Below are 23,884 nucleotides of genomic sequence, written 5' to 3'. Positions count from 1 at the left end.
GTCATAATTATGATAATAGTAGTTCTAATAACTACTTATATGCACAATGTCACAAGGCAACCTCACAGCACCCATCCACAAGCCAGCCTGATATGGGTCGCTAGCAGGGACTTGGCCACCCCTACAATGCACAAACGCCTTCTAAACTCTTCTGACGAATCTCCTATACCACGGACTTTGGTCCCCTGAGAACGTTCACCAACAGCGCTTTGATGCCATACCAATGGTAACAGGCGCTATACAAAAAACATATGACATTACATTACCATCCATTCTATGAGGCAAAATATATGCCTAGACTTTCTAACTACCCCCATGACTACATAGAAGCTACACGTGACAAAGCAACACCTTGCATAGTACTCTCTTGAACAGTAGCCTCCGCTTGTTTTTCTTTTGTCTTGTGCTTTCGAAGTTGCTATTTGATGATGTATTTGTTCACGTGAGCGAGATAACGTATGTTATGACATTGATGGACAGGCAAGTGTTAATATTCGGTGAGAGTGACCTAGGGTTAGGCTTAATCGGAGTTACTGCCTGTTTTGAATGCCTCTTTCCCAATTTCTCTCACCCATTTGCAGTACACGTCAAGTTCTTCTGGGGGAGAGAGCTCGTGCGAAGAAGGCAGAATGCGCAGGCCTACACAACTGAGACCGTTCCATTCAAGAAACGTCGCCGATCCAGACTTCCCGCTTTTGAACCTCTCGAGCGATCCCGATTACTCTTCTAGCAGCGAACAGTCGTGCGACACAGTGATCTACGTGGGTCCCAATGGCACCGCCTTGTCTGACAAAGAGCTCACCGACAACGAAGGTCCCCCCGATTTCGTTCCCATCGTCCCTATGCTGCAGAAAACAAAAAATGACATAAAGATGGAAGAGTTGAGTGACCCTGCACCCAACAAACCCGAAAAGGACTGCCTGAAGTGCAACACCTTTGCAGAGTTGCAGGAGAGGTTGGACTGCATCGATGGGAGCGAGGAAGTCAGCGCGTTTCCCTTCGAGGAGCTACCTGCTCAATTCACTGCAGAGCAGACTGCCAGGTGTCCCATATCTAGCCAAATGCCCGAGCTCAGGCAGTTATCAGAGTCAAGTAAGTGTGAAAATCCCCATGAGTGCCAGCATGCGGACATGGACACCACTGACAACGTGAATGCAAATGCCAACAAAATACAGAGAAATCAGTCGCCTGTCCCCTCTGGGCCTTTAAATAACATTTGCACCCCTTCCTCTCCCAGGAGTGTAACAGGCTGCTGCAACGCTCAACAAAGCCCTTCCCATCTAGTCCACAGCTCAAGCCTGCAGGGCAGCGGAGATAGTTTAAACACCTGTGGCTTTGTGGAGGGAAAACCAAGACCAATGGGATCCCCAAGACTTGGAATTGCCAGTCTTTCCAAGACTTCAGACTATAAGCCACCAAGTTCTCCCTCCCAGAGATGTAAGGTGTATACCCAAAAAGGGGTATTGCCGAACCCTGCCCCACCGCCAGCATCTCTAAATAAGGATCTGGGCACCATGACCGGTGAACCATTATTTCAGCCCGAAATGCGCACTCCGCCAGTAGGAATGAGCCCCCAGATCATGAAAAGGTCCATCTCGTCCACTAGTGAAGACTTCTCAGACAGTTTCAGTGATCACAAACCAAACTTTTCATCAGAGTCCAAAAAAGAGGTATTGAGCACAACCATGGTGACAGTGCAGCAGCCCTTGGAACTCAATGGAGAAGATGAATTGGTGTTCACGCTGGTTGAGGAACTGACCATCAGTGGGGTTCTTGAGAATGGACGTCCCACCAGCATTATCAGTTTTAACAGTGACTGTTCCGTTCAAGCCCTGGCCTCTGGGTCCAGGCCTGTTAGTATTATTAGCAGTATCAGTGAAGACCTTGAGTGCTACTCCAGTTTGGCTCCTGTTTCCGAGGTCAGCATCACACAATTCTTGCCACTCCCAAAATCAGGGCAAGAAGACAAAGGCCAGGATGCTGGAAGTCGGCGGTCATCAATTAGTTCTTGGCTCAGTGAAATGAGTACGGGGAGTGATGGGGAACAATCCTGTCACAGTTTCATTGCACAGACGTGCTACGGCCATGGTGAAGCAATGGCAGAGCCGGCTATTTCCGAGTTTGCCAGCACCATACAGCATGCCAACGTGATACGCACAACTGACAAACAGAAGCCCATGACTGACGATTTGTTCATCTTGTCGGAAACGGATGAAGACACTTTGAGTGAAACGATACCTATCAAGGGCTGCAAATTAGCAGCTCTTGGCAAAACCACGGTTACCATCTCGAACACGTCAAGTCTTGCTAGCTGTGAAGGCTTTCTTCCTATGAGGACCAATATAACTGTTTTCCCGTGCATTGCCGTGAGACCTTTTAACGCAGAGGAGATTAAGGAGTCAACCTCTACCACCAGTACACACAGGAAAGAGTCCAACTTTGAGTTCAGAGCTCTAAAGGAAATGAAATTCGATGACCCATGGCTAAAGAGAGACGAGGATGTGAAAAACGATAGACATACCAGTGGGGATGGCCCACGGTCTGAAATGGCATTTGGTCTGCTTAAGGCTGATCAAGAGAGCAAGCAGAGCTTTTCTGACCGGTTTAGCAGTAGCAGTGGCGAGGGATCACTTTCACCACTCTCGGATAACCTAAAAAGGATTGTTGATGGGTGCGAAATGACATCACCAGATTTTGTCAACCCGAGTCCCAGTCATTCAAGTGATAGCTTCAAAATGAGCAGCCTTCCACGGGGAATGGAGAGGGTCACTGAACAGGAAGAGCAGGACGGTACATCCATGGACCGTGAGAGCAATGGCGCCTATTATTTTGCTGGATCACAGTCATCCAAAGCTTCCTTAGAGCGGAAGGTTGCATCGCCAAAGCAGTGTGTTCTTGCTCGACCTAAAGGAACTCCCCCTTTGCCACCTGTGAGGAAATCCAGTTTGGATCAAAGAAACCGAGCCAGCCCTCAGCACGGCACTTGCAGTGGAAGTCCGTCCCACCATGTCATGTCTTCCCTAGCTAGTTTTCCTGATGAGCTGAACAGCAAACTAAGGGGTTTCAGCATGGACACCAGAAGCAACAGCAGCAGCAAATTATTCAGTGCCAAACTTGAGCAACTCGCAAGCAGAACTAATTCACTGGGAAGGTCGACGGGGAGTCATTATGAATGCTTGTCATTGGAAAGGGCAGAAAGTCTTTCCTCTGTGAGCTCCAGAATGAGTCCTAGCAAAGACAGCACCATGCCCAGGGCTGGGAGAAGCCTGAATCGTAGTGCAATGTCCTCACCAACAAACTCCGGCCTCTCCCACTCTGCAGGTGCTTCACCGAAGGGCAGCCCATCAAAGATCTCTGCGGTGAGCAAGCTTCTGCTAGCAAGCCCTAAGGCTCGTAGTCTGTCTGCTTCCACCACCAAAACTCTCAGCTTCTCTACCAAATCCCTGCCACAGTCTGTGGGGAGAAGCTCAAGTTTGCCTCCTAATGGAAAGAACATGTCCTGGTCAACACAGTCTCTCAGCAGAAACAAGGGGTCTGGGCTTGCTTCAAAACTCCCCCTCAGAGCGGTCAATGGGCGGATTTCAGAATTACTCCAAGGGAACGCATCTGCCCGGGCCCTGCAGGCACGAGGAAATGGAGAGAAAGAGGAGCGTGCAGCTGTCCACGGAGACGAGAAGCCAACTGTTCATACTCTACCTTCCCCCTATAGCAAAATTACACCACCCCGCAAGCCTCACCGTTGCAGTAGTGGACATGGGAGTGACAACAGTAGTGTCCTCAGTGGGGAACTGCCACCTGCCATGGGTAAAACGGCTCTCTTCTACCACAGTGGAGGAAGCAGTGGTTATGAGAGCATGATGAGAGACAGTGAAGCAACAGGAAGTGCATCTTCTGCACAAGACTCCATGAGTGAAAACAGTAGTTCCTTGAGTGGGAGGTGCCGAAGTCTGAAGACCCCAAAGAAGCGATCCACCACAGGTATGATACTGCATGTTTTATTGCTATAGATTTTTCTTAAATGTGCATAGCATGCCTATGATGTACAGTGCGCGTTGCCCTACTTCAAAAGGGCCAGGACGTAGTCCAGGTGAGGTGGAATGTGACATGTGATGCTCATAAGCTGTACGATCAAAGACGACAACATACATTGTGGAAGTAGATCTGTTGAAAGCAGAGATACGCCTTTTCTGTAAATAATTATTATGTTACCTTGTGTTACTGGGATTTATCCGACACGCCACTGCCATCTGCATGGTCTCCAGGTGCTCCGACATCTGAAAGAGAGGGGCAGGCTGTGAGATTAGTGGGGAGCGAGGGAAAAATCCAAAAGAGCTTTGCTGTTGTGTTGACGTGTGCGGACCAAAAGTACCCTGAGCTCTGCAAGGATTTCAGTTTTTAGATGATCCGTGTCAAGAGCATGGAAACATGCAAGTCGGAAAGGGAGCATTGTGTGCCATTGGTGCAAGGATGCATTGGGCCAGGATGTGGTATATAGGTTTGTTGTAGAGGTTTAGTGTTTTGATGTTTGATGGGAGGGTTGCTCCATTGCCGTGTGTGGGTGTCTATATTGGTATCCGTATTCTGTGTTGGAACGTAGAATTTCAGCGTGTTAGTGTGGGGAGCAGCCAGAGTCCTCGATGCGCAGACACCCATGAAACCACATTTAGCAGATTTCGTAACATTGCACAGCAAGACATGAGAAGTGCATCAAAGTGATCAGAAATCACGAGAAGTCATAGAAGCACCTGAAAAAGGTCTTACAACCTGGTGTCCCCCCAGACTCCGACCACCAGCCTCTTGAAGTTTCCATTTGATCACTTTCTCACTTTGGCCAAAAAGCCACATAATATTCCAGTGTATTTATCTGAGGTGAGAAAGAGAGAGGGGTCCTGAAGAAGTCCTAGTCACTTACCAGGCTAGTTTGCAAATCAGGAAGGAGGCAACTAAGGTACAGTCAAGGGATAGTGAATAAAGGAAGCAGACGTCTCGGCAGGAGGTCAGCCAGGTCCACGAACGGGCTAGCGTTGCTGTGGTGGCGTGTATTCGCGGGAAAGGAATGGCCTTAAATAGTACAGGCTGGCATCCTTTCTGGTCTTCACCTAGAGAGTTGGGTATGGCAATGCGTACGGAATGGGGCAAGTGCACATCTGGCCTTTTTGCGAATGCTGATGAGGAAGACGCAACCCACATCTTGAAGACAGATGCTGCAATCTAGAAGTGCACTGGCCATCCAACCATGAACAACATGCTGAGAGGAAAGGAGACAAGGACGTGCAGTGCATTTCCTTCACATCACCTCCCTTCCCCTCACTCATTACCAGGCGGGATGGAAACTGAGAAAGCAACAGCAGCCCATCCACTTGATAGTGAGCAAGTGTGCAGCAGCAATGCGTAGAGAGCCAGTGACTAAGGGAGGATCAGAGGCGAAAGGACATGGCAGAGAGAAATGACACAGCTTTAGAGTTTCTAAATTTCAATCAAGTCCGAATTTGCTGTAGAGGCACCATTAAAGGGGCTTAGTTATATCTACCTGCGCTGGACCATTGTAAGGCGCTTAGTGCTGCACACTAAAATGGTGGCAGGCCAAGGAAAGCAGGCAATGGGGGGATTAGTACTTTTCTTCTGTAGTACTGATTCCCATATTTTCCATGAGCCACATCATGTGTTTCATGCAAAGATCTCATCAACTGTTATGGTTATGAGAACTATGGTTATTCTGGGGATAAGGAGATTCAAGTCTGCTTAGGAGATTTGTATGGGCTATCCCTAGCAACCCCAGGGGTGCGCTTGCTTGTGCTTTAGTCATTGAGTCTGCTGCGCACACCCTCAGAACAGCTCTCTGTAATGTCCCTCTTTCCTCTTTTCTGAAGCGAGTCCAAGCAGAGGTTCCCAATCCCATGGTGGAGGTGGCCCAGAAGGAGACTCTCTACAGTCTCAACAAGAGAATACACCCCCTGGTGCGTGGCGGTGCAAGCACAGATATCTGCACATGGCCTCACATATGAGGAGATGTTCCTTTCTGATTGCCGTTGGCTTGCGTTTATTAGGAAAATGAAGTACGATACTCTCAAACTTGTGTTGGTTGAAGATAGAGGGTGACTACGAGATAATCTGTATTTTTATTCTCAGTTAATTAATCCATATGAGGTCTTTACATACGCAATCAACATGAAGGCCCACGGGATCGAGGACTTGGTGGTTTAGGATAGGCGGAGCCTGCTTCCACTCAAGGATCTACAAAGAAGCTGGGCTTCGGTGACCTGATGTCTCCTGTTTGCAGTTGCAAGATTGGGGGAGGGTAGAGGAGGTAGAACCCGTCCTTCTATGTACGAAGTATGTTCATGGTAAAAGGAAGCTGCTCATGAGCCCTCCCATTGGCCGAGGGTCCCAGTCCAGGAGGAAAGCAGTGACTCTTCTAATGCTTTCTTATGTACCGCAGATCATTGGATCTGTACTTCCAGCCTGAATCAGGCAGGTTCCCAATTAAGGGCAAAGGCTTATTTAAGGCACAAAACCTTTATCATGTCTAGTTGTCTCTGAAGCTTAAGGTGCTGGTTGATTTATGAATTGAAAAATTAAATGCATTGTTTGTTTTTCATGGAGACAATGTGATTTTTAGATTGTGTTATCGAGCAATCCGCAATAGAGTTATTTAGTTGAACATGACTTGACATCCTTCCGCTGAAACGTTGAGCTGTTATATTGTCACTAAAGTTTCATTCCACATGAATGGAATGGTAGGACCATCTTGGCCATGTGGCGTCCTCCGTCTTAGGATGTGAGTGGTAGCGTCTTCTGGGCCATCTCGTGTTCCACTTCCGTGGGCCACAGTGCTCGCTTATGAGTGATATCTGCCCTATAGGCCATGATTGTAGTAGACGTCTCCTCATTTTTTTAATAGTACTACAAGAGGGCAGGAGCTGAAGGACTGCCTCCTGCATTTATTATCTGGAGTGTTCGCCATACAATGGCTACATAAAGTGACTTTTCCCGTTCTGAATCTTCCTCCTGACCGTTCTTGTTTGTGGAATGCGGCGGGTTCAACTACAACAGCGCTGCGGGTTGTGTCTGAAGATTCTTCCATTTCCGCTTGCTCTGAAGGCGTCAGCCTGGTAGCAAGAATCGGCTGCGTCAATTTCTGGGGCCGAAGGACACCACACTCGATGGTGTTTTTGGTAATCTTGTGTGGGACGGTCATGGTGAGGTCCCTCCCTTTATATTTTGGACTGTCTATTTACACCAACCCACATGAGTGATTTCTATATTTTCTGCAAATACAAATTGAAGAACTTGGTTGCATATATTGTGCCTCAGAGTTTGGGCACAAATTAGGTAATGTTGCAAGTCCCACGGCAAACATGCAGCAGCTTGTCTACTCCTCTCTCCTGATATCTAACAGAAACGTACTTTAAACAAATTAGAAAGAGTTGGATAAACCCATATTGGAGCAGGAGAGTCAGCAACATGCTGACAAAAGCCACAATCAAGAAAGGCCATTTTCCAAAGAGTGTCCACTTTTAATATGTTTGATTCAGGTAACCGTTAATTCGAAAGCTCAAGGTTTTTACGAGTGGGAAGAATGCATCATCAGAATGTGTGTACATTGTAAAGTTGTGTGTGTGATAGGGCTTGAATGGCAATGAATACGGCAATCGAGCGGACACGGTTTGAGGTCGCTCGTAGTTATGAAGATGTGGTCCATTTTTCCAAGTCTTGCAGGAATTGCGCAATATTTTGTCTAGGCTTTCTGGGCTGGCTTTGCAAAGAACGAGCCAGAAGAGCTCATTTGGTGAAGGCCAGTTAAAGCGTGGTCTGAAGGAAGAATCCTAAATCTTCACGGACAAGTGTTACCTTGGCTTTGTTATACGTTTCCCTATCGATTCACATGTAGCAGACATCGCTGCTATCCATGAGAGGATATAACAAAATACAATGTAATCAAATGGCACAGCTGCTCACAGCCATGCATTAAGTTGTCGACTATTTAGAACAGTAGTAGCAAAACACTACCCCAAGATGCTACTTGCACAGTCATTCTGGACCGCTGCTCCTTCAGCTCAGTTTTTCCGAGTCTTTCATTGTTTATTGATTGTTGGTCTCTTCTGATTTTGTGTAAAGATGGCCCTGGAACTGACGATTTTCATCTTGCAAGATTTGGATGCCAAGACTGCTATGTTTTTATGCATTGATGTAGCTTGCAAAATTCCACTTGCCTAGGACTTTGAACACATCTAACTGGACTTCCACTTTTTTTGCAGTATAATGTGAATGACTGACAGTTTCAAATAGTGGTGAAAATTGTGACTATCTGAGAGTGACATACCTAAAGGGATGGGTCGCAACCTTTTATTTTCAGTACCGGTGCAGAAACCTCACCTCCTTGAATATAAGCAAGCGGATGACCAATGCAATGGAGCAAAACCTCTACCTGCAGGAGTAATGGGTCAAAACAGGACTGTTAGAAATGTTTTCATAAGAAATTGGAACAAACCTTTAGAATGTACAGTCCGTTCCACTATCACTCAACTTCTCTAGCTTATCTATTGTACGTTCTTTTGTGATCAAAAGAGCATTGCTCCTCCTGTACATTAATATATAATACACAAACAAATAAATAAATATATAAATTATATATAATATATATAAATATCAATAGAGAAAAAATGTGGGTGATATTGATAGAGGCGGGTGGGGTTCAACTCAGAGATTTTCTGTGCAAACAAAATGTTATATAGTGAAAACCTAGATTTTGTCTGGTCTGGGGCAATGGGCTAAGAGACAGTTAGTTTCGAGATATGCCTGTTAGGTGGTGTGGTGGAGCCCCTGCTCCTCACCCTGTTACCAAATGGAAAGGTTTATGTCTTGGTGAAAGCTAAAGCTGATCTTCCTCTCATTGATGGCCCTTCTAGGAGTATCCTTTTATTTTCAGACCAGTGTGCAGGCTCTTGCATGCGGGCCAAAGTGCAGGTTTTCATTGACACAGTAAGACCACTCCATATATCCTGAGCCAACAGCTCCCTCTAGGGGTAACAACAGGCGAAGCTACTGAATCAGACACATATACAGTGACAAATATACATCTTGTCTTTTATTATATTGTTAGATTAGATTAGATGATGCTGTCCTAATGGCCTGCACAGCAAGGCCCCTCTTAAAACCTTTGCGTAAGGAGGGAGCTGGCAATAAGCACAGTGAAAGCTTAATCTGTGTATATGGGCACGCACCACCTATTGAATAATATGTTCATGGCTGATATTACCCGGATAGAGGAAGTCACTTATAATAAATATTTTGGAGGCTGCATTTTGCCTGTGGATTTTGGACCCAGCAGATAGACTGCATACGCTAAGGTGTCTATCTCCCATGTGGGCTTTGCTTTGAATAGATTCCATAAGAATCTGGGCTGGCAGGCGACCTCTCTTGCATTGGTAACATATAGGCTGCCAATGTGGGGCAACCTATGGGGCTAAAATCTGGGTTTATGCCAACATCACATCATTGCAGTCCTTGATATCGACTCCTTCCTCTATTCCAACCCAGCAGTTGAGGGGATAGGTTCTTATTTTGCGGTAAACCATTTGCTATTTTGCACATGGATCTGGGTGAGACCGAATGAAGACCCTTGCAGAAAATAGCTGAAGGAGCTTTTGGGGCAGGAACGTTCCGTGTTTCTGGCACACATGCATTTGTATTTTGTTAGTTTAGACCTCCGGAATGTATGGAGTAATCCAGAAGCCATTACATCAAAAGATAAAATACTGGTTGGTAGTGTGTGTTGGAACGGGAAAGCCGAATCGAATATGGATCAGTTTCTATAGTCCTGACTCGCCATTGATTATCTTTATCGTTAAAACCTGCCCGAATTTTGAGATTTATCCTGATTCGGTGCGACCCCAGTCCCCTTGACCAATGTGCTGTTTTTCTACGTTCCGTCTCTAGATTTTGCCGGTATCGGCCGTTTTGGGCAGATAGCAGAAGTTGGTCATGGGAGCATTATATATGCATTGGGATTAGGGTTTTTTGAGACTGCAATGCATTTCGTCTTTCTCCGCCCACATTCTGATACACTGAGACAGACGTGTTTACAATCCATCCAGAAGGAGCATAGCAAACGTGCTTTTGACCGTGGCCCCATCACTTTTGCGTGTTAACCAATAACCTGCAAGCAATCCATGTGGGCCGTCCCTATTGGTGGGGAGCCAGGGCATGAAGACGTAAGATTATTCAGGAACCGATTACTAGATGATTTAGTGGGAGGAACTTATAGTTAGCAAGTCATGATCAATATCTATGTGTTAAACAATAATGTTTCGCTTGCAACTTAGATCCTTGAAGAAACAATATTTTTAATGTGTTATGTCTGTATTGTTTCTTCTCGTATAATGTGCTTACATTTGAAGTATTGTGTATGTAATTAGTAAATATTGTGTATGCAATAAATGGATTTACTGACACTCAACATTCAAAGAGTTCAACATCCTACGTGGATCTCCTGACATTGTCTGGTGTCACTGCATTACCAACAATTCAGTGCCTTAAAGTGACGTCAAAGTCCCAATTCCAGCAGCATGAACATTGCACACAGTCTCATTCAGATATATAGTTGAAAACCGAAAACGTAAACATGTTTGTGGGGTAAAGTGGGGGCCCTACTCCTGTGACTAAAGAGCAGCGCCCTGTTTTCGTTATTCCAATGTACTCGGTGCCTATGTGTGACGACGTGCATTATGTTATGCACGTGAAAGGGGTGGCTATGCTACGCATGCGTTAAAATGAATTGACAGACCGGTATAGCACAGCTCTGTAGGTTGTAAGTGTCTCAAGCACATCCTAGTGGGAGGAGTGTCTGGGCAGATTACACGACTTCAGACCATTTCAAGGACAGGAAGTTTGCTTTCCTCAAAGAGAGCACTATATATAAGGGGTTTACGTGGGCTAGGGCTCACTGGGTGGAACCCCAAGAGTATACGAAAAGTGATTCGTAGACAGGGGGTGGCAGGGTTCCCTAAAGTCTGCATGTAGCCTGAACCAATCAGGCTGCTATAAAGCAAGGTATGTTTTGACTACTGCCTGAAGCCTCTCACGCATATGCGAGAAATCATATTGTCCCAATCTGGTTTCTTCCATATGCTGAAGAGCGTCTGGATTTAGAAAAAAACATGCCCTGTCTTGTAGCAGTGTTGACTGTTCAGTAGAGAGGGGGCCACCTCCTGTCACTTCTTCAGTTACTTAATTGTGGCGCCGACCCCCACTAGGCATTCTTTTAGCTAAAGAGATGCAGGGATCCTCGCCCTCTCCCCACATAGATTTAAGTTAATATAATATGCCTTTGGATTCGAGAACAAATCACAGAGCTCCTCACAGACAACATTGCATAACATAACACAGCCTAGCCATCCAAAAACCTAAGCAAGCATAGCCTTAGAAAGCAGAGCAGGGTCGCAGGTTGGTACCACAAACAAGAATGCCAACCCTGCAAAACAGAGCGGCACTGCAAAGGTGGCACGGCAGCCACGCGCCCACCACTTCCAGGCGTGGCGCTGATTGCCTATGCATTGATAACACTCCTTATCCAGTATTAGCACTGGGAGCGGAGCACTGAGCTCCTGAACGCCAAAGCGTTTGGGCATTGTGCTCTGGAGCAGCCTAACATGAATGGAATACTATTGGCTGCAATGATCGCTTGTGTCACCTCCAGGTACCTTCTGTTCTCTCCCTGTGCCATCACGCACCTGCTCCGTCGTGTAGACTGCTTCAATTCTCCTCATCTTTCTGTGTGCTTGCTGCTGTCCTATTGGCATTTAGGAAACTTCAAAGAATGGGTTACCTGTGGCCACAAAAACATATGGCTCAAAATCCTCGCCAGATGCAATAGCACTATTTCCCAACAGCAGGCAATAACACTAGTTATGCGCCCTATCCGCTCTCACCTCGAGGCAATACGCCAGGCCTACAGACCCATAACTCCTGTTATAGCTCACTATGGTGGACATCTTAGAAAACAGAGGTCGCCATTGTTACTTTTTGTATCAATCATTTATCATTCGTGTCTGACATAGTTACGCCTTAATCCTTTGACTTCTGGAGTCCTTAGGGACTGCAGTGCCAATGGTGATAAAAAGATGCCCAATGGTGCTGGATCTTGGGTGAGTCCGGCACAGGCCTTTTTATCCTGCATGGGGACAAGTTTGTGCATGTGTGTGTGTGTGTGTGTGTGTGTTAGTGCTAAGCACCAGGGGTGGCTTGTCCATTTTGGGCAGTGTGGCACTGACCGGCAAACCCATTATGGACAAGCCAACTCAGCCAAACAAGCTCAAATACACTGAGTGCTCCCTCACATGCAGCAAGCAGCAGGGAAAGTGCTCCTGGGCTGGCTTTAACTGTTAAAGGAAAGCATAGTTTTCCTTTGACAGTTCATTATAGTACCCTATAGTGAATCCCCAATGGGCCATGCACGGTAGGGGGCCTTTTGCTTCCCCAGCCTTGCATGGTCCATTGGGGATGCAGGTTGGGGTACTGCAGGGGTGAATGTTCATGGGACGCACTCTTGCACTTCCCCCACCTATCTTGGGCTTCTGGGGCACCGTGATGAGGCTTTCCAGTTCCACTGTGCATGTGCAGGAACCATTTAGTGTTAACTGCTGCTTGATTCCTGTTGTTTGCTGCATGGGAGCCAGAGGGTCTTCATTTCGATAGGCAGCATGAGGGCAATTCATCTGGAGTCTGAAGCAGGGATGCCGGTAAGAAAATAAAAAAAGGTATGTGTGTATGCATTAATTCAAGGGTTTTTGTCTCTAAGTGAATGTGTGAATGAGAGAGTTTATGCTGTTTGGGAGAGTCCATGAATGCTGTATGGTGCATAGGTAAATACACATGCATGCATGATGTATGGATGCACAGGTGTATAGGCATGAATGCTTTATGGGTGCTCATGGAAATGCAAGAGAGAATGAAAGCTGTGTGAATGCTGATGCGTGTGTGTTTTTCCAGAAAGTGGGACCGCTGATTGGGGGGCTATTTGTGCACTAGCAGCTGGGAGGGTATGTTTTTTTATTGTGGCAAATCATTTTTCACAGGACATCAAGGCTAAGGCCAGCATAATGAGTGTTCTTACGTGGTGCTGGCCTACATTGTTGGGGCCAGTATGGGCATATTATTTTTAAAAGTGGAATGACATGTTTTTTCTTCTGGGCATCATGTATAAAGACAACATGATGAGTGTTATTACAAGAGTAGACTGGCCTACATTGGTGCAACCAATCTGGGTGTATGTTGTTAAAAGTGTCATGACATTTTCTACTGGATCACAGGTCAAACAAACATGTCAAATGCTATTACATAACTAGACTGGCCTTCTCTGCTGCATATATGTTCATATTGTGGCATGGCATTATTAAGTGGGCATCAAGGGAAAAGCAAACATCATAAGTGTTAATATGTGGTTAAGCTGACCTACATTGGTGCAACCAGTCCTCATCAATTTTCTTACTGCGGCATGTCATTTTATACTGGGTGTCAAGAGTGAAGCCAACATGATGAGTTTTATTAAGTGGTTGAACTGGTCTACATCAGTGAAGCTAGTATGGCTATGTTGTCTTACTGTTGAATGGGATTTTACTGACATCATAAGTAAAGCCAACATGAGTGTTCTTATGTGGCCATGTTGGCTTACATTGGTGCAGCCAGTCTGAACATGTTTTCTAACTGTGGCATAGCATTTGTAACTGGGCGTCAAGGGCAAAGCCCACAAGATGAGTGTTATAAGGCCATACTGGCTAACATTGGTGCAGCCAGTCTGGACATGTGTTCTTACTGTAATGTGGCATTTCACTGGCCAACATGAGTGTTGTTAGATGGCCACACTGGCCTACATTGGTTTAGCTAGTCAATATGTTTTCTTACTGTGGCATGGCATTTATACTGGCAAAACCATCTCGAGTATGAAGAATGTTCATACATGGAGATACTGACATATAGTGTGTCAGAGTAAGCATGGACATGTTTTCCTATAGTATAATTACTGGCAAAGCAAACAAACATGAGCATAATCTTCTATTGGAATACTGGTATATATTGGTACAGCTGGCATGGACATGTACTGGCACAGTTAGCATGAACATGTGTTTTGTTCTGGAATATATAAAGCTAGTCCTTATTGCCCCCACCCCAGGGCCCCATGGGAATAATGGCCTAGCCTGTGTCCCTGACCGAGGCAAACGTCGCAAGTGCCATACATGAAGACGTTATATTGTAATCTTAGAGTGGTTTTTGCCCTTCTGCTCTATGCCTATTAATTTTCTCTGCCTGCTGTTAATTCAGTTCCTGTGCATTTTTCTACACAACGAGTGACATCAACATTCACATCCATTTCTTTTACTAGAGGAAATCAGCGCACAGATGTACTAACCAGGCAAACCAATCAGGCAGGCCCTGACTTCCTGCTCCATTTGTCGTTCTAATATATTCCATCAAATTGTACCAATAACAAACATCAACGTTCCATGTCGGTCCAAGGGCATGGGCGGTCAAACCTGTGCCGGGTGGTCAGACCTGTGCTCCCTGTCCACCGACACGGCACTCAAACTCAAGATCTGATGACATGCCCAATAGAAGCTGCCTGGCATGAAATGGGTTCAGAGTGACCTTACACTCTCCTACATAGCCAAAAAGTAACGTCAACTAAACAAAGTTAAATCTACAAGAACAGCAACACTGTGTTTGTTGCACCTGGTAATGTTTGTAGAGCACCACACTCTGGCGGCATGCTTTGTCAAGGGGCTTCTGTGGTTCCAAATCGATAACGGGGCCATGGACAGAGGACGACCATAATGGCAAGCGTTCGATGGTTAGACCATTGCATGTTTTACCAAATCTGTCCAACAAGGTTGAAGAGACGGGGGGTGGGGGAGATCCAGGAACCCTCCTCGGTTCAAAGCATTTCGACTCCAAGATGGGTTTGCAAGACGGCTTGAATAATCAAAATGCTGTTCGTCTTTCTTCCGTAGGTGCCATCCAGCAATGCGAGCAGAGGACTGCCTTTTCAAATAATGTGTTTGAAGCAGAGATTTTTTTTTCCTTCTGAACCTGGCGCTAAACCTAATGAAATTACAAAAATAGACAGGAGTAGAAAGCAGTTTAAAGAGCTTTTGTGGGCATGTTGCCGTAATCGTAAAGACATGGAGGGCAAAGAGCGGCGTAGGATTTTTGAGAGCTCTGTGAGCTTCCGAAGTGGAAGGAAAGCTAATTGGATGGTGCTTCTGTCAGAAATCCATTTGTACACGTCAATATAGTGAGGTGGCAAGGAATGGCCCGGCTACTAGGAGATAAGGAAGCACGTTTTTCAGCGTGGCGTCGCCGAGTACAGCCACCAGTTGCGTCACGTGGGAGAACCTATTAACTCGCTGAGAGCTGACGTGGAGTCTTGCTCTGTCACATACGTGACCAGGGCTTCATTTGTGGTAATTTTCGTATTCCAAAACTTAACCAGCAGCACACACACGAGTCATTTATAGTGTCGATGCTTATCTGACTGGCACAACGTTAACCAAACTCCTTACGTGGAGGGTTCAGGTTGGCTGAAATCCCGATAATGTACTATTATAGGGCTCCTAAAGGTAGATGGGTTTCCAATAATTTGTTTTTCACTGTGATTCTTTGAAATATGTTTGCCCTTGTGGCTTTTGGCACACATTAAGCGTTTTGTAGCGCAGTATAGTTTCAACAAGATCTGAAATGACCTGTCTAGACAAGACATGACCTCGCTAAACGTGTCTAGAGGCGTCTTGACTAAACATGACATTGCTAGACATAACCTGACTAACCATGACATAAGTAGACATGACCCGACTATGCGGATGTACACTAAACATGAGATAATAAGACATGTCTTGACTAAACATGACATGACTAGGTTCAACTGAACATGACCTGACTAAACACTGTCTGACATGACCTTACTAGATATGTCTTGACTATACAGGCATGACTCAGCAAGACGTGACTAGATATGACCTCCCTGGAACTGACTAGTCATTTCTTGGCTAATCTTGTAACAACTCCTCTTGCTCCTAATGCAGGGTAATTTGGCGCTCGCTGACTGTAACAGGGGATTTGGGGCTGCTTTGAGTTCGATGCATGGTCCCCAACAGTGGCCCCTACAATTAATTTGCTGTAATGAAATGACTAAACCTATTGATTACCAGCAAGTACGACCCTAACTTTTAAACACCCTGGCACATGCCATAACCTCTTACACAGTAACACATGGGAGGTGTGCTGGTGGTTATTATTTTACTTTTTTACATGTTATAAAAATGTTTTACAATTGTATAGTTATGCCGGCCAGTTCCTAACACACACGCTGGATCCAGTGCAGTTCTAGTCACGTGGCTATGTTCCCTATAGACACATGTTTTTTCTCATAAGGAATGACCCATACCATTCTCTGCTTCCTATTTATCTCACCTGTGAAGGTGCTTGGGGCTATTTAGTGCCACGTGAGTTGTGAGGGTGGTTTAGCTGTGAGATTGCCCATACAAGGGTTATAATGTTACCAAGGGACTGACTCCCACCCCTCACCTTCAAGGTGAGGGACTAGTACGGAAAATGCTGGGGTTTCTGATTAGTTGTCAGTGGGGCAACCCCCTTCCTCACATGTATCAGAGTGCACCTAATAAAATGCACTTTAAAGTGAATTGATGTCTACCACTCATCGCTCCCACTCTTCATTTCACCTTGGTCCTATTCTAACTCTTAACCTAATTTCGTATCACTACTCCTGGTTTACATTTGTTTTAGGAACAGCAGCAACACGATGGCTGCCTAAATCCGGCTCCTGTGATATCCTTTCCTAAATTAATCCTGCATTGAGCCCTGTTGTGGTGCCCCAGTCGTAGTGGTGGACAGTGGACTGTGTGGAGGTGGTTGTGTCTGCTCCCTGTGACGTTTGTAGCCATCTACGCACTGTGCAGCGCTCTGTGACTTGCAGCAGCACAGCGTGTGACTGCAGACCAAGTGCGGCTCCGGTACCCTGGGATGGGCATGCGGCTTGATGCCGCAGCACAGTGCGGCCCACTATAAAGCAGATCCTGCATCAGACAGGACCGGACTGGGTGCGAAAGGTCATCGCTGCGTCGGCTGTGCTGCGGGAGAGAGCAGACCCCTGTGGATCCCTTGGGCTGGCCCTGCCTGTGGCGCTCCATCACTGCGCTGCCTTTCTCGCCAGAGGCTGATCTCCATGCCACCTTGTTGAGGTCCACGACCGTGTCCGAGCGTGATGACTTCACAAGAACTGACCTGAGGGCCGTAGCAGGAAGGAGGAGTTTACAAGCAAACAGCGACAAGGTGATGCGGATGGGCCGGGCTGGCCGGCAAGTGGGGGCACCGTTGCTGTAGTTAGTCCCCAGATGGAACAAGCCAGATGCCAAGGGGGTGTGGGGTCGCTGGGCAGAGTGCAACATAACTGGGTGCACCATACATGTTTGATAATGCAGTGGTGCTTAAAGGAAGACGGATGCATTTATAGGTGTCCCATGCATTACGAGAGCTGTCAGAGAGGAAGGCACTCTGGTGATCCAGAGCAGAGATGACAAGCGACTAGGGCTTCTGGGCTTCAACATATTGCCTTAGCCCCCATGGCCTCGTGGAGCTTCATTGATTGACTATCCGGCCGGGCCTTCTCCATCATGGCTGACCTGTGCAACGCTGTATGCTGATGCACACCATCTGTTGCACTTTGACTCGCCTGTTTGGTCGTGATGAGCTTAATATCACTTCTTGGTCTGGGAGCCGTCAGGCAACACCGGCTCCCTGAAAGGGCCACCTATAAGGGCTGAGGCTTACCCTGTCAATAACTGGAGGGGCTTCCGCTCCCTGCTCGCCACTCTCATCCATGACTGTATACTCTTTGGATGCAAACACACCACACTGTACCCGTAAGACCCTCCTCTCTCTCACCCTCCCTGTCAGCCCTCACCCATTTCTTGTCACCCTGAGTGTGTTACAGGGCCCTTCTCGGCGTCCCCTTCTAAGACGTCCCACTGGGTGCCGCCCCACACGTCCTCTGCCTCGCAACCTGCCACTTCTCAACTTCTCCCTCATCCATTTCTCGTTGTTGCCTCCAGCCCCCCCAAGGTCCCACTTGCCATCGCATGGATTGTATCTCATATGTGACACCACCATCTGCCTTACCTCGTGCCCCGCATCATCGATGCTCTTTCACACTGGCCTCCTCATCTCTACAGACTTTGCCACTCACAGCAATTTCTATGCATACCTGCCGCAATGACTATGTTTGCTTTTTTTCTATGTCTGCGCTACTAGACTTTCCAACCGAACTGTATCCTGTGTCGTCTGTTTCACTTTGCATTCGCCCTTCACTGTCCATATCTCAGTCTGCAACCTCCATTGAGACCAGCAAATTCATTCGATTCTGTATGTTTCTGCGACTGCTGCCTCTCTGAAGCTGGGCCTCTCCCTCTCTTTTTGGAATGTCACATCTGTATATTCTTGCAAATGCTGCCTCTTTGAAATTTGTCTGTACTGCTCTTCTCTCCATTAGCCTCTTACCTGCCTAATCTCAGCCTGTAACTTGTCACTGAGGCCATCAACATGTAAGCTTTGTGCTGCCTGACATTTGCTTGCTGTGCTTAATTGTTAGGCTTTTTTACCTCCTTTGGAAAGTCAAATGTGTGTCTTTTCAAACTGCCGCTCTGCTTAAAAGATAGGCCTTCTACCCTTAATGTTGAATATCAAATCTGTGCGTTTTGAAACTACTTGCTGTGTTTAAAAGTTGGCCTTTTACCCTTACTTTAGAAAGTCAAATCTGTGTGATCTATGTAATGGCTGCTACGCTTAATAGCTAGGCAAATGTTTACCTCTATTGCAAGGCAAATCAGTGTTTTTTTAAACTATTGGATGTGCCTTCATATTTGCCTTCTCCCTCTCTTTGGTGAGTCTATCTGTGTGTAGTACTTTTTCCATCTGGTTTATTATCTCGTTTCCTGGTGTAGTGCTTTCTTGCTGTGACAAAGGAATATCACAGTACAAAAATATATTGAAATTGTGAAGAACCTTTTTTCGAGATACTTGTGAAGTAGAACTCTGCGCCCTCTGTGTCGATCCACGAACTGTAATTTATAGGTCGCATTAACTTAAGTAACAATGGAGACCTTGATTCCTCTACTCCATTAGGAAAAAACAAGTTTGAAAGGGTAACCTTTTCAAACTCACAGTAGAAAAACCCGTCCCCCGCAGAGTAAGGGAAAAACCTGTGTCAAAAGATCAGATGTGTGATGCTGTTGCAGAGAGGAGGAGAATCACACAGTGGAATCCAACATGGTCTGCCAGAAAACCTACTCTAGGAGAAAGTGTGATCTGTTAGAAACTGAAGAGAAGGAAAACAAAGATTCAAGAGGAGCACAGGAGCCAAGGAGAGGGGAACCAGGAGTCAACAGGGAATTAGCATAGGAGGGAACCAGGAACGAGTACAGAATTTGGAAGAATTCCAGGAGTGCTGAGCAGGGAAAGAAATTACCTGTATTGAGACGCGCCGAGCCGAATCCTGCAGCTGCTGTTAAACGAAGAAATTGAAAGAACCGGCTCTGCTGCAGAAAACAGCCTGAACGCTAGACTGCCACAAGGGCTTCTGCATGAGACCGCAGGTGCTATCTTGGGGAAACAAATGGCGGCCACAAAATGAGGGACGCATCGCCATGCCAAACACAAGAACCAAGAGTGGCGGTTCATGACACTTATCCCTCCTGAATACCTGACTTATTGCTCATTTGTTTCATTTGCAGCTACCTGCTGCTAGGCCGCCTGGTGTGTTCCTCATGCATTGTATAGTCTCTCTCTCTCGGTTTCTCTCCCCGCGCCTCCATGGTGCTCTCCATCTCTCCTATCTACTCTAACTGCTACTCTATCACCTCTCCTACCTCTTTCTCTCTAATACCTTTACTGGGTGCCTCACTCACGTCTAAGCACATGGGATTGCCCCTCTCCAGGAACCCCGCTCATTATGGCTTCAGCCACAAAATGGTGTTTTTCATGTTGTTATGTGATTGGATTCGTCCCTTCCCGCTATGTAAGGGGAGAATCTGGGGAATTCCTAAATGGAATCCATCTCAGTGATGGACTCTGTTCACAGCATCACTCACCTGAAAACAGTCTGCTCCCTTAGACTGCTACACACCTTTGCCTCTTAAAGACAACTTCTGCTTTCCTGTCCTGTCACAAGTCCTCACAATCATTGGTCCAGTCCCCTGTCAGTCACACAGTCACTGTGATACAGTTACTCCCTTCCTGCTTCCCTGTAGAGACCATGCTGCCGCCTACTGCCAGATCCCTGCCACCACAGTTCTGTGCCTCCCAACCAATAAACAGCCAGCATGACATCACACCAGGAACTGCTGATCGGAAGCTTAACCCCTTAGGTCCCAGGCAGCATCTTCCACATTTACTGGAAACCATCACTTTGAGTGCACAAAATGACACCTGTGCTACAATGACATATCTCATACATGCCAACATTCGCCAGCACTTGGGAGGGAGATGTTGCCCCAGAAAGCGGGAGAAAGGAATTTCCCCATGGAGTTGCATTAAGGATTTAATTAGTAAGCAAAAAATAGCAATTTTTTAAAATCGAGAACTCGGCAGTCCACCTGGCTAAATCGGGAGGGTTGGCATGTATGATATCTAGAAAGGAAAAAATAGGAACTGACAGGGCATACTTTCACTAAATATGACCTTAGATTTGCAGGGACCTATACAAGACATAACTAAGTAAACAAGCACTGTCATTTTGGGAATTGGGCCTACCATGGCCTGGGAAATATCAAGTCCGTTCATTTTTTATATATCTTCGTTGCTGTGCACCGTGTGAACGTGTTGGTTCCTCTCCATGCTTGGGGAATGAAGTTGCGTGAGCACCACCTGGCACGCATTAGTCCATAAATCGTGCCTCTGTAATTACAGCAAACATATGTCAAGCCGTCCATGGATGATTCAGGGCGCAGATGCGAATAGGTCCACATTCCAAAGAATGCCATGATCAAATCAACATTAGGGTGACGTGGTGAGGCTGCCGCTGTTGTCAAAGCGGTCATCACAGATAGAAGATTATAGCTGTTGAGGAAGGAATGTATAGCAAGATACAAGTGATTGACAGATCCATACAACCAGCAATATGTAGGGGCATGGCAGCAGCAGCACGCGCATCTGCTACCCGGCCCTTAAGGGCTCAGCTTATCTTTGGGGAGCTGTCTGCATGTGTGACATGACGCTATCCTGACCACTGTCTGACCACCAAACGGGGGCACTAAGGACCATCAAAAGTCAAGATCGCAATCCTAGGCCTCTGAATTTGCAGCTGAGAGCTGTCAGCGCGTCGGCGGATATCGGGGGTGGGGGGTTGTGTGAGTTCAGACAAGACGCCTTCCATCCGAGCAGTATCACTTACTGGACTGGGGGCTCTGAAGATTCATGTCGGTCATTTCTGACCGGGAGCGTTGTGCTAATAATGATCATAAATACGTTGGACAAGGGCGCGTAACCTCCTAATGCACACCACCGCCTCTCCACTCCACTCCACTCCACTCCGTACAGCATCCTGCACCTGCGACCACAGATGTCGGCCTAAAACCATGAACCCAAAAGCTTGAGCTCTTTGTGCATTGTACAAACCATTTCATAGTTGTGCTCAAATTGTGAAAATCAGGTTAGTGGGAAATCAACTGACGTCAAACACATAATTGGGTAGTTAGTCAAATATTTCAGCCCACACACTAATCAAAATATAATAGTAGATTATTACGGAATTATCCTGAAAATACTTAACATGGTTTGGGGGTCCTAGGAAGGAAAACATTAACTTAAATGGTTTTAGGGAACATCCACCTGCAAGGGTGACGTCACCGTATGAAATCATGGGTAGGTGGAGCTATAAACATGCATCAAATTCAAAACATACACTTGTGATCAGATTTCCAACTCAATATCCAAAATGTGTTGGGACACTGGCGTTCCTCGGCACGTGCATGTATGCTTGCGTTCTCCTGCCCCAAGTTATAAGGTGCCAAATAAATGCCCATTTTCCCATGCCCACCCAGCACCAACTCCATTATCCTTTGTAGACAGCATTGGCGATGAGTATTACCTTGCTTCCCTAAATATTCATGACACTGGAGGAAATGTTCCTGAAATGAAACCAGCTGGGCCGCCTCGTTGCCGCTCTGTGCATCCGCAGAGAAGCTGTCCTAAACAGTCGTTGTCCTAAAGAGCCACAGTGGCAGTATGGGAATCGTCCAAAATGTCCGATTTAAAATGACCGAATGCATGATTTGGCCGAAATTCGACCGTTCGAAAAATACAAAAGGCTGACCAGATCATGCATTCGGTGCTGGAATTTGCGGGTTATCCCCCGCACCCTTGCTCACTATATTGAGCCGTCCCATTTCTTTTTAAAAAGAGGGCTGGAAAGGACCCTGCGGCGCTGGCTCCCGATCACGGAAGTGAAAGGGAACAGGGGTCACAGGGACACTGCGATCAGCGGCTGCAAGATAAGTAGGGGGCTTGGGTGTGGTGGGGGTGTTGGTGGGGGTGTAGTGGGGGTGTTGATGGGGGTGTAGTGGGGGTGTTGGTAGGGGCCGGGGGCCAAGTTGGAAATGTTCAGGGGAGAAAAGACCGAAGGTTATTTCAACCTCAATACACAGTATGGGGCTTAAGGGCAGCACTATCATCATTTTTCACCTTAATAAACTCAAGAGCTACTGATGTTTGCAGGACAGGGGTCGAAATTGAAATTTGTTGACCAGGAGCAAAAAGCAACTCCTGGGTATCAACCATGACCTGTTAGACAGGACCTTTAGGGAACCAGGAATCAGCCCATGGCGCGCAGCATGTGCAACAAGAGCGCAGGATGCAAACGTTAACTTCTTGTCATTGCATATTATACAATATGCTTTAAATGACCCTAGGCTTGTTCTTTATTCTCCTATAAAGACTTTCCAAAAGCTACTCCTTTAAAATCACATAGCTATATGTGTGATTGGCATCACTTGCCTGAGGAATCCAGTGTAGCTCCTGGTAGCTGTTGGTGTCAAGGTAACCAGGCCCCCTCTTGGCTATAACCATGAGCTAAATAGTTCCCAGCTCCTGGCAATTGCAAACTTTGCATGAAGATACTGGCAATATCAAATTGCTACATGCTAGATGTTTTTCCATAAATTGTCACATACTGGTGAAGCATATGAAAGTGTATAACGTCACCCATCGGTAATTTTGATTTATTTCACTGTATGATTATAATTTCTCATTTGTGTTTCGCGTTCGCCAAAGCGCTTTAGGTAGAATATATTTACATACAGTTTCTTCCAACCTAAGTTTTAACTCATTTATTGATCCACGGAAGGATGAAATGCAGAGTTGCCCTGCTGGGATTCAAAACCTACGACCTGCAGATCACACAAAGATTGCAGCAATGAGCACTCAACCCACTGAGCTATCTTACCCACATGCAATGTATGTTCTACCAACAATATAGACATTTATTCTGTTAATGTGATTTATAAGATTATAACTACAACGTTGACCATGTGAAAGAGAATTCCAGAAGTGTTGAAAATAGGGCATTTTAAAATTAAATATCCATACTAAACGTTTGTGACATATACTGCGCGAGGCGGATTTTCACTCTATGGAAAATGTAACAAAATTCCATTACATAATACGACTGCAGGATACTTTGAATAAGCCTGAGGCCAAACATTGCCTGGGATTATGCTTTGATATAAGCTTGCCTAGAATGAAATTCTTTTACATTCTCATAGAACCTTGTTCTGGATGGGAACTAGATCAGAAAACATCTAGGTCGGAAGACCACAAATAT

The 23,884-nt window shown here is 46.2% G+C and overlaps 1 protein-coding gene across 1 annotated transcript in view; it reads left to right on the top strand.

Moving 5' to 3' along the window:
* Positions 1–23,884, top strand: part of KIF26B (kinesin family member 26B) — an 876,378-nt gene that overhangs the window by 818,719 nt on the left and 33,775 nt on the right. The window contains exon 12 of the mRNA XM_069608003.1: positions 582–3,978. Within this exon, the coding sequence (XP_069464104.1) occupies positions 582–3,978 (3,397 nt within the window). The remainder of the gene's footprint in view (positions 1–581; positions 3,979–23,884) is intronic.

The sequence above is a fragment of the Ambystoma mexicanum genome, chromosome 4q (genome assembly GCF_040938575.1).
Source record: "Ambystoma mexicanum isolate Mex_15411 chromosome 4q, UKY_AmexF1_1, whole genome shotgun sequence".
In the NCBI taxonomy this organism is placed as follows: domain Eukaryota; kingdom Metazoa; phylum Chordata; class Amphibia; order Caudata; family Ambystomatidae; genus Ambystoma; species Ambystoma mexicanum.
Note: the sequence above shows the minus strand (reverse complement) of the source record. Positions and strands in the feature narration are given on the sequence as shown.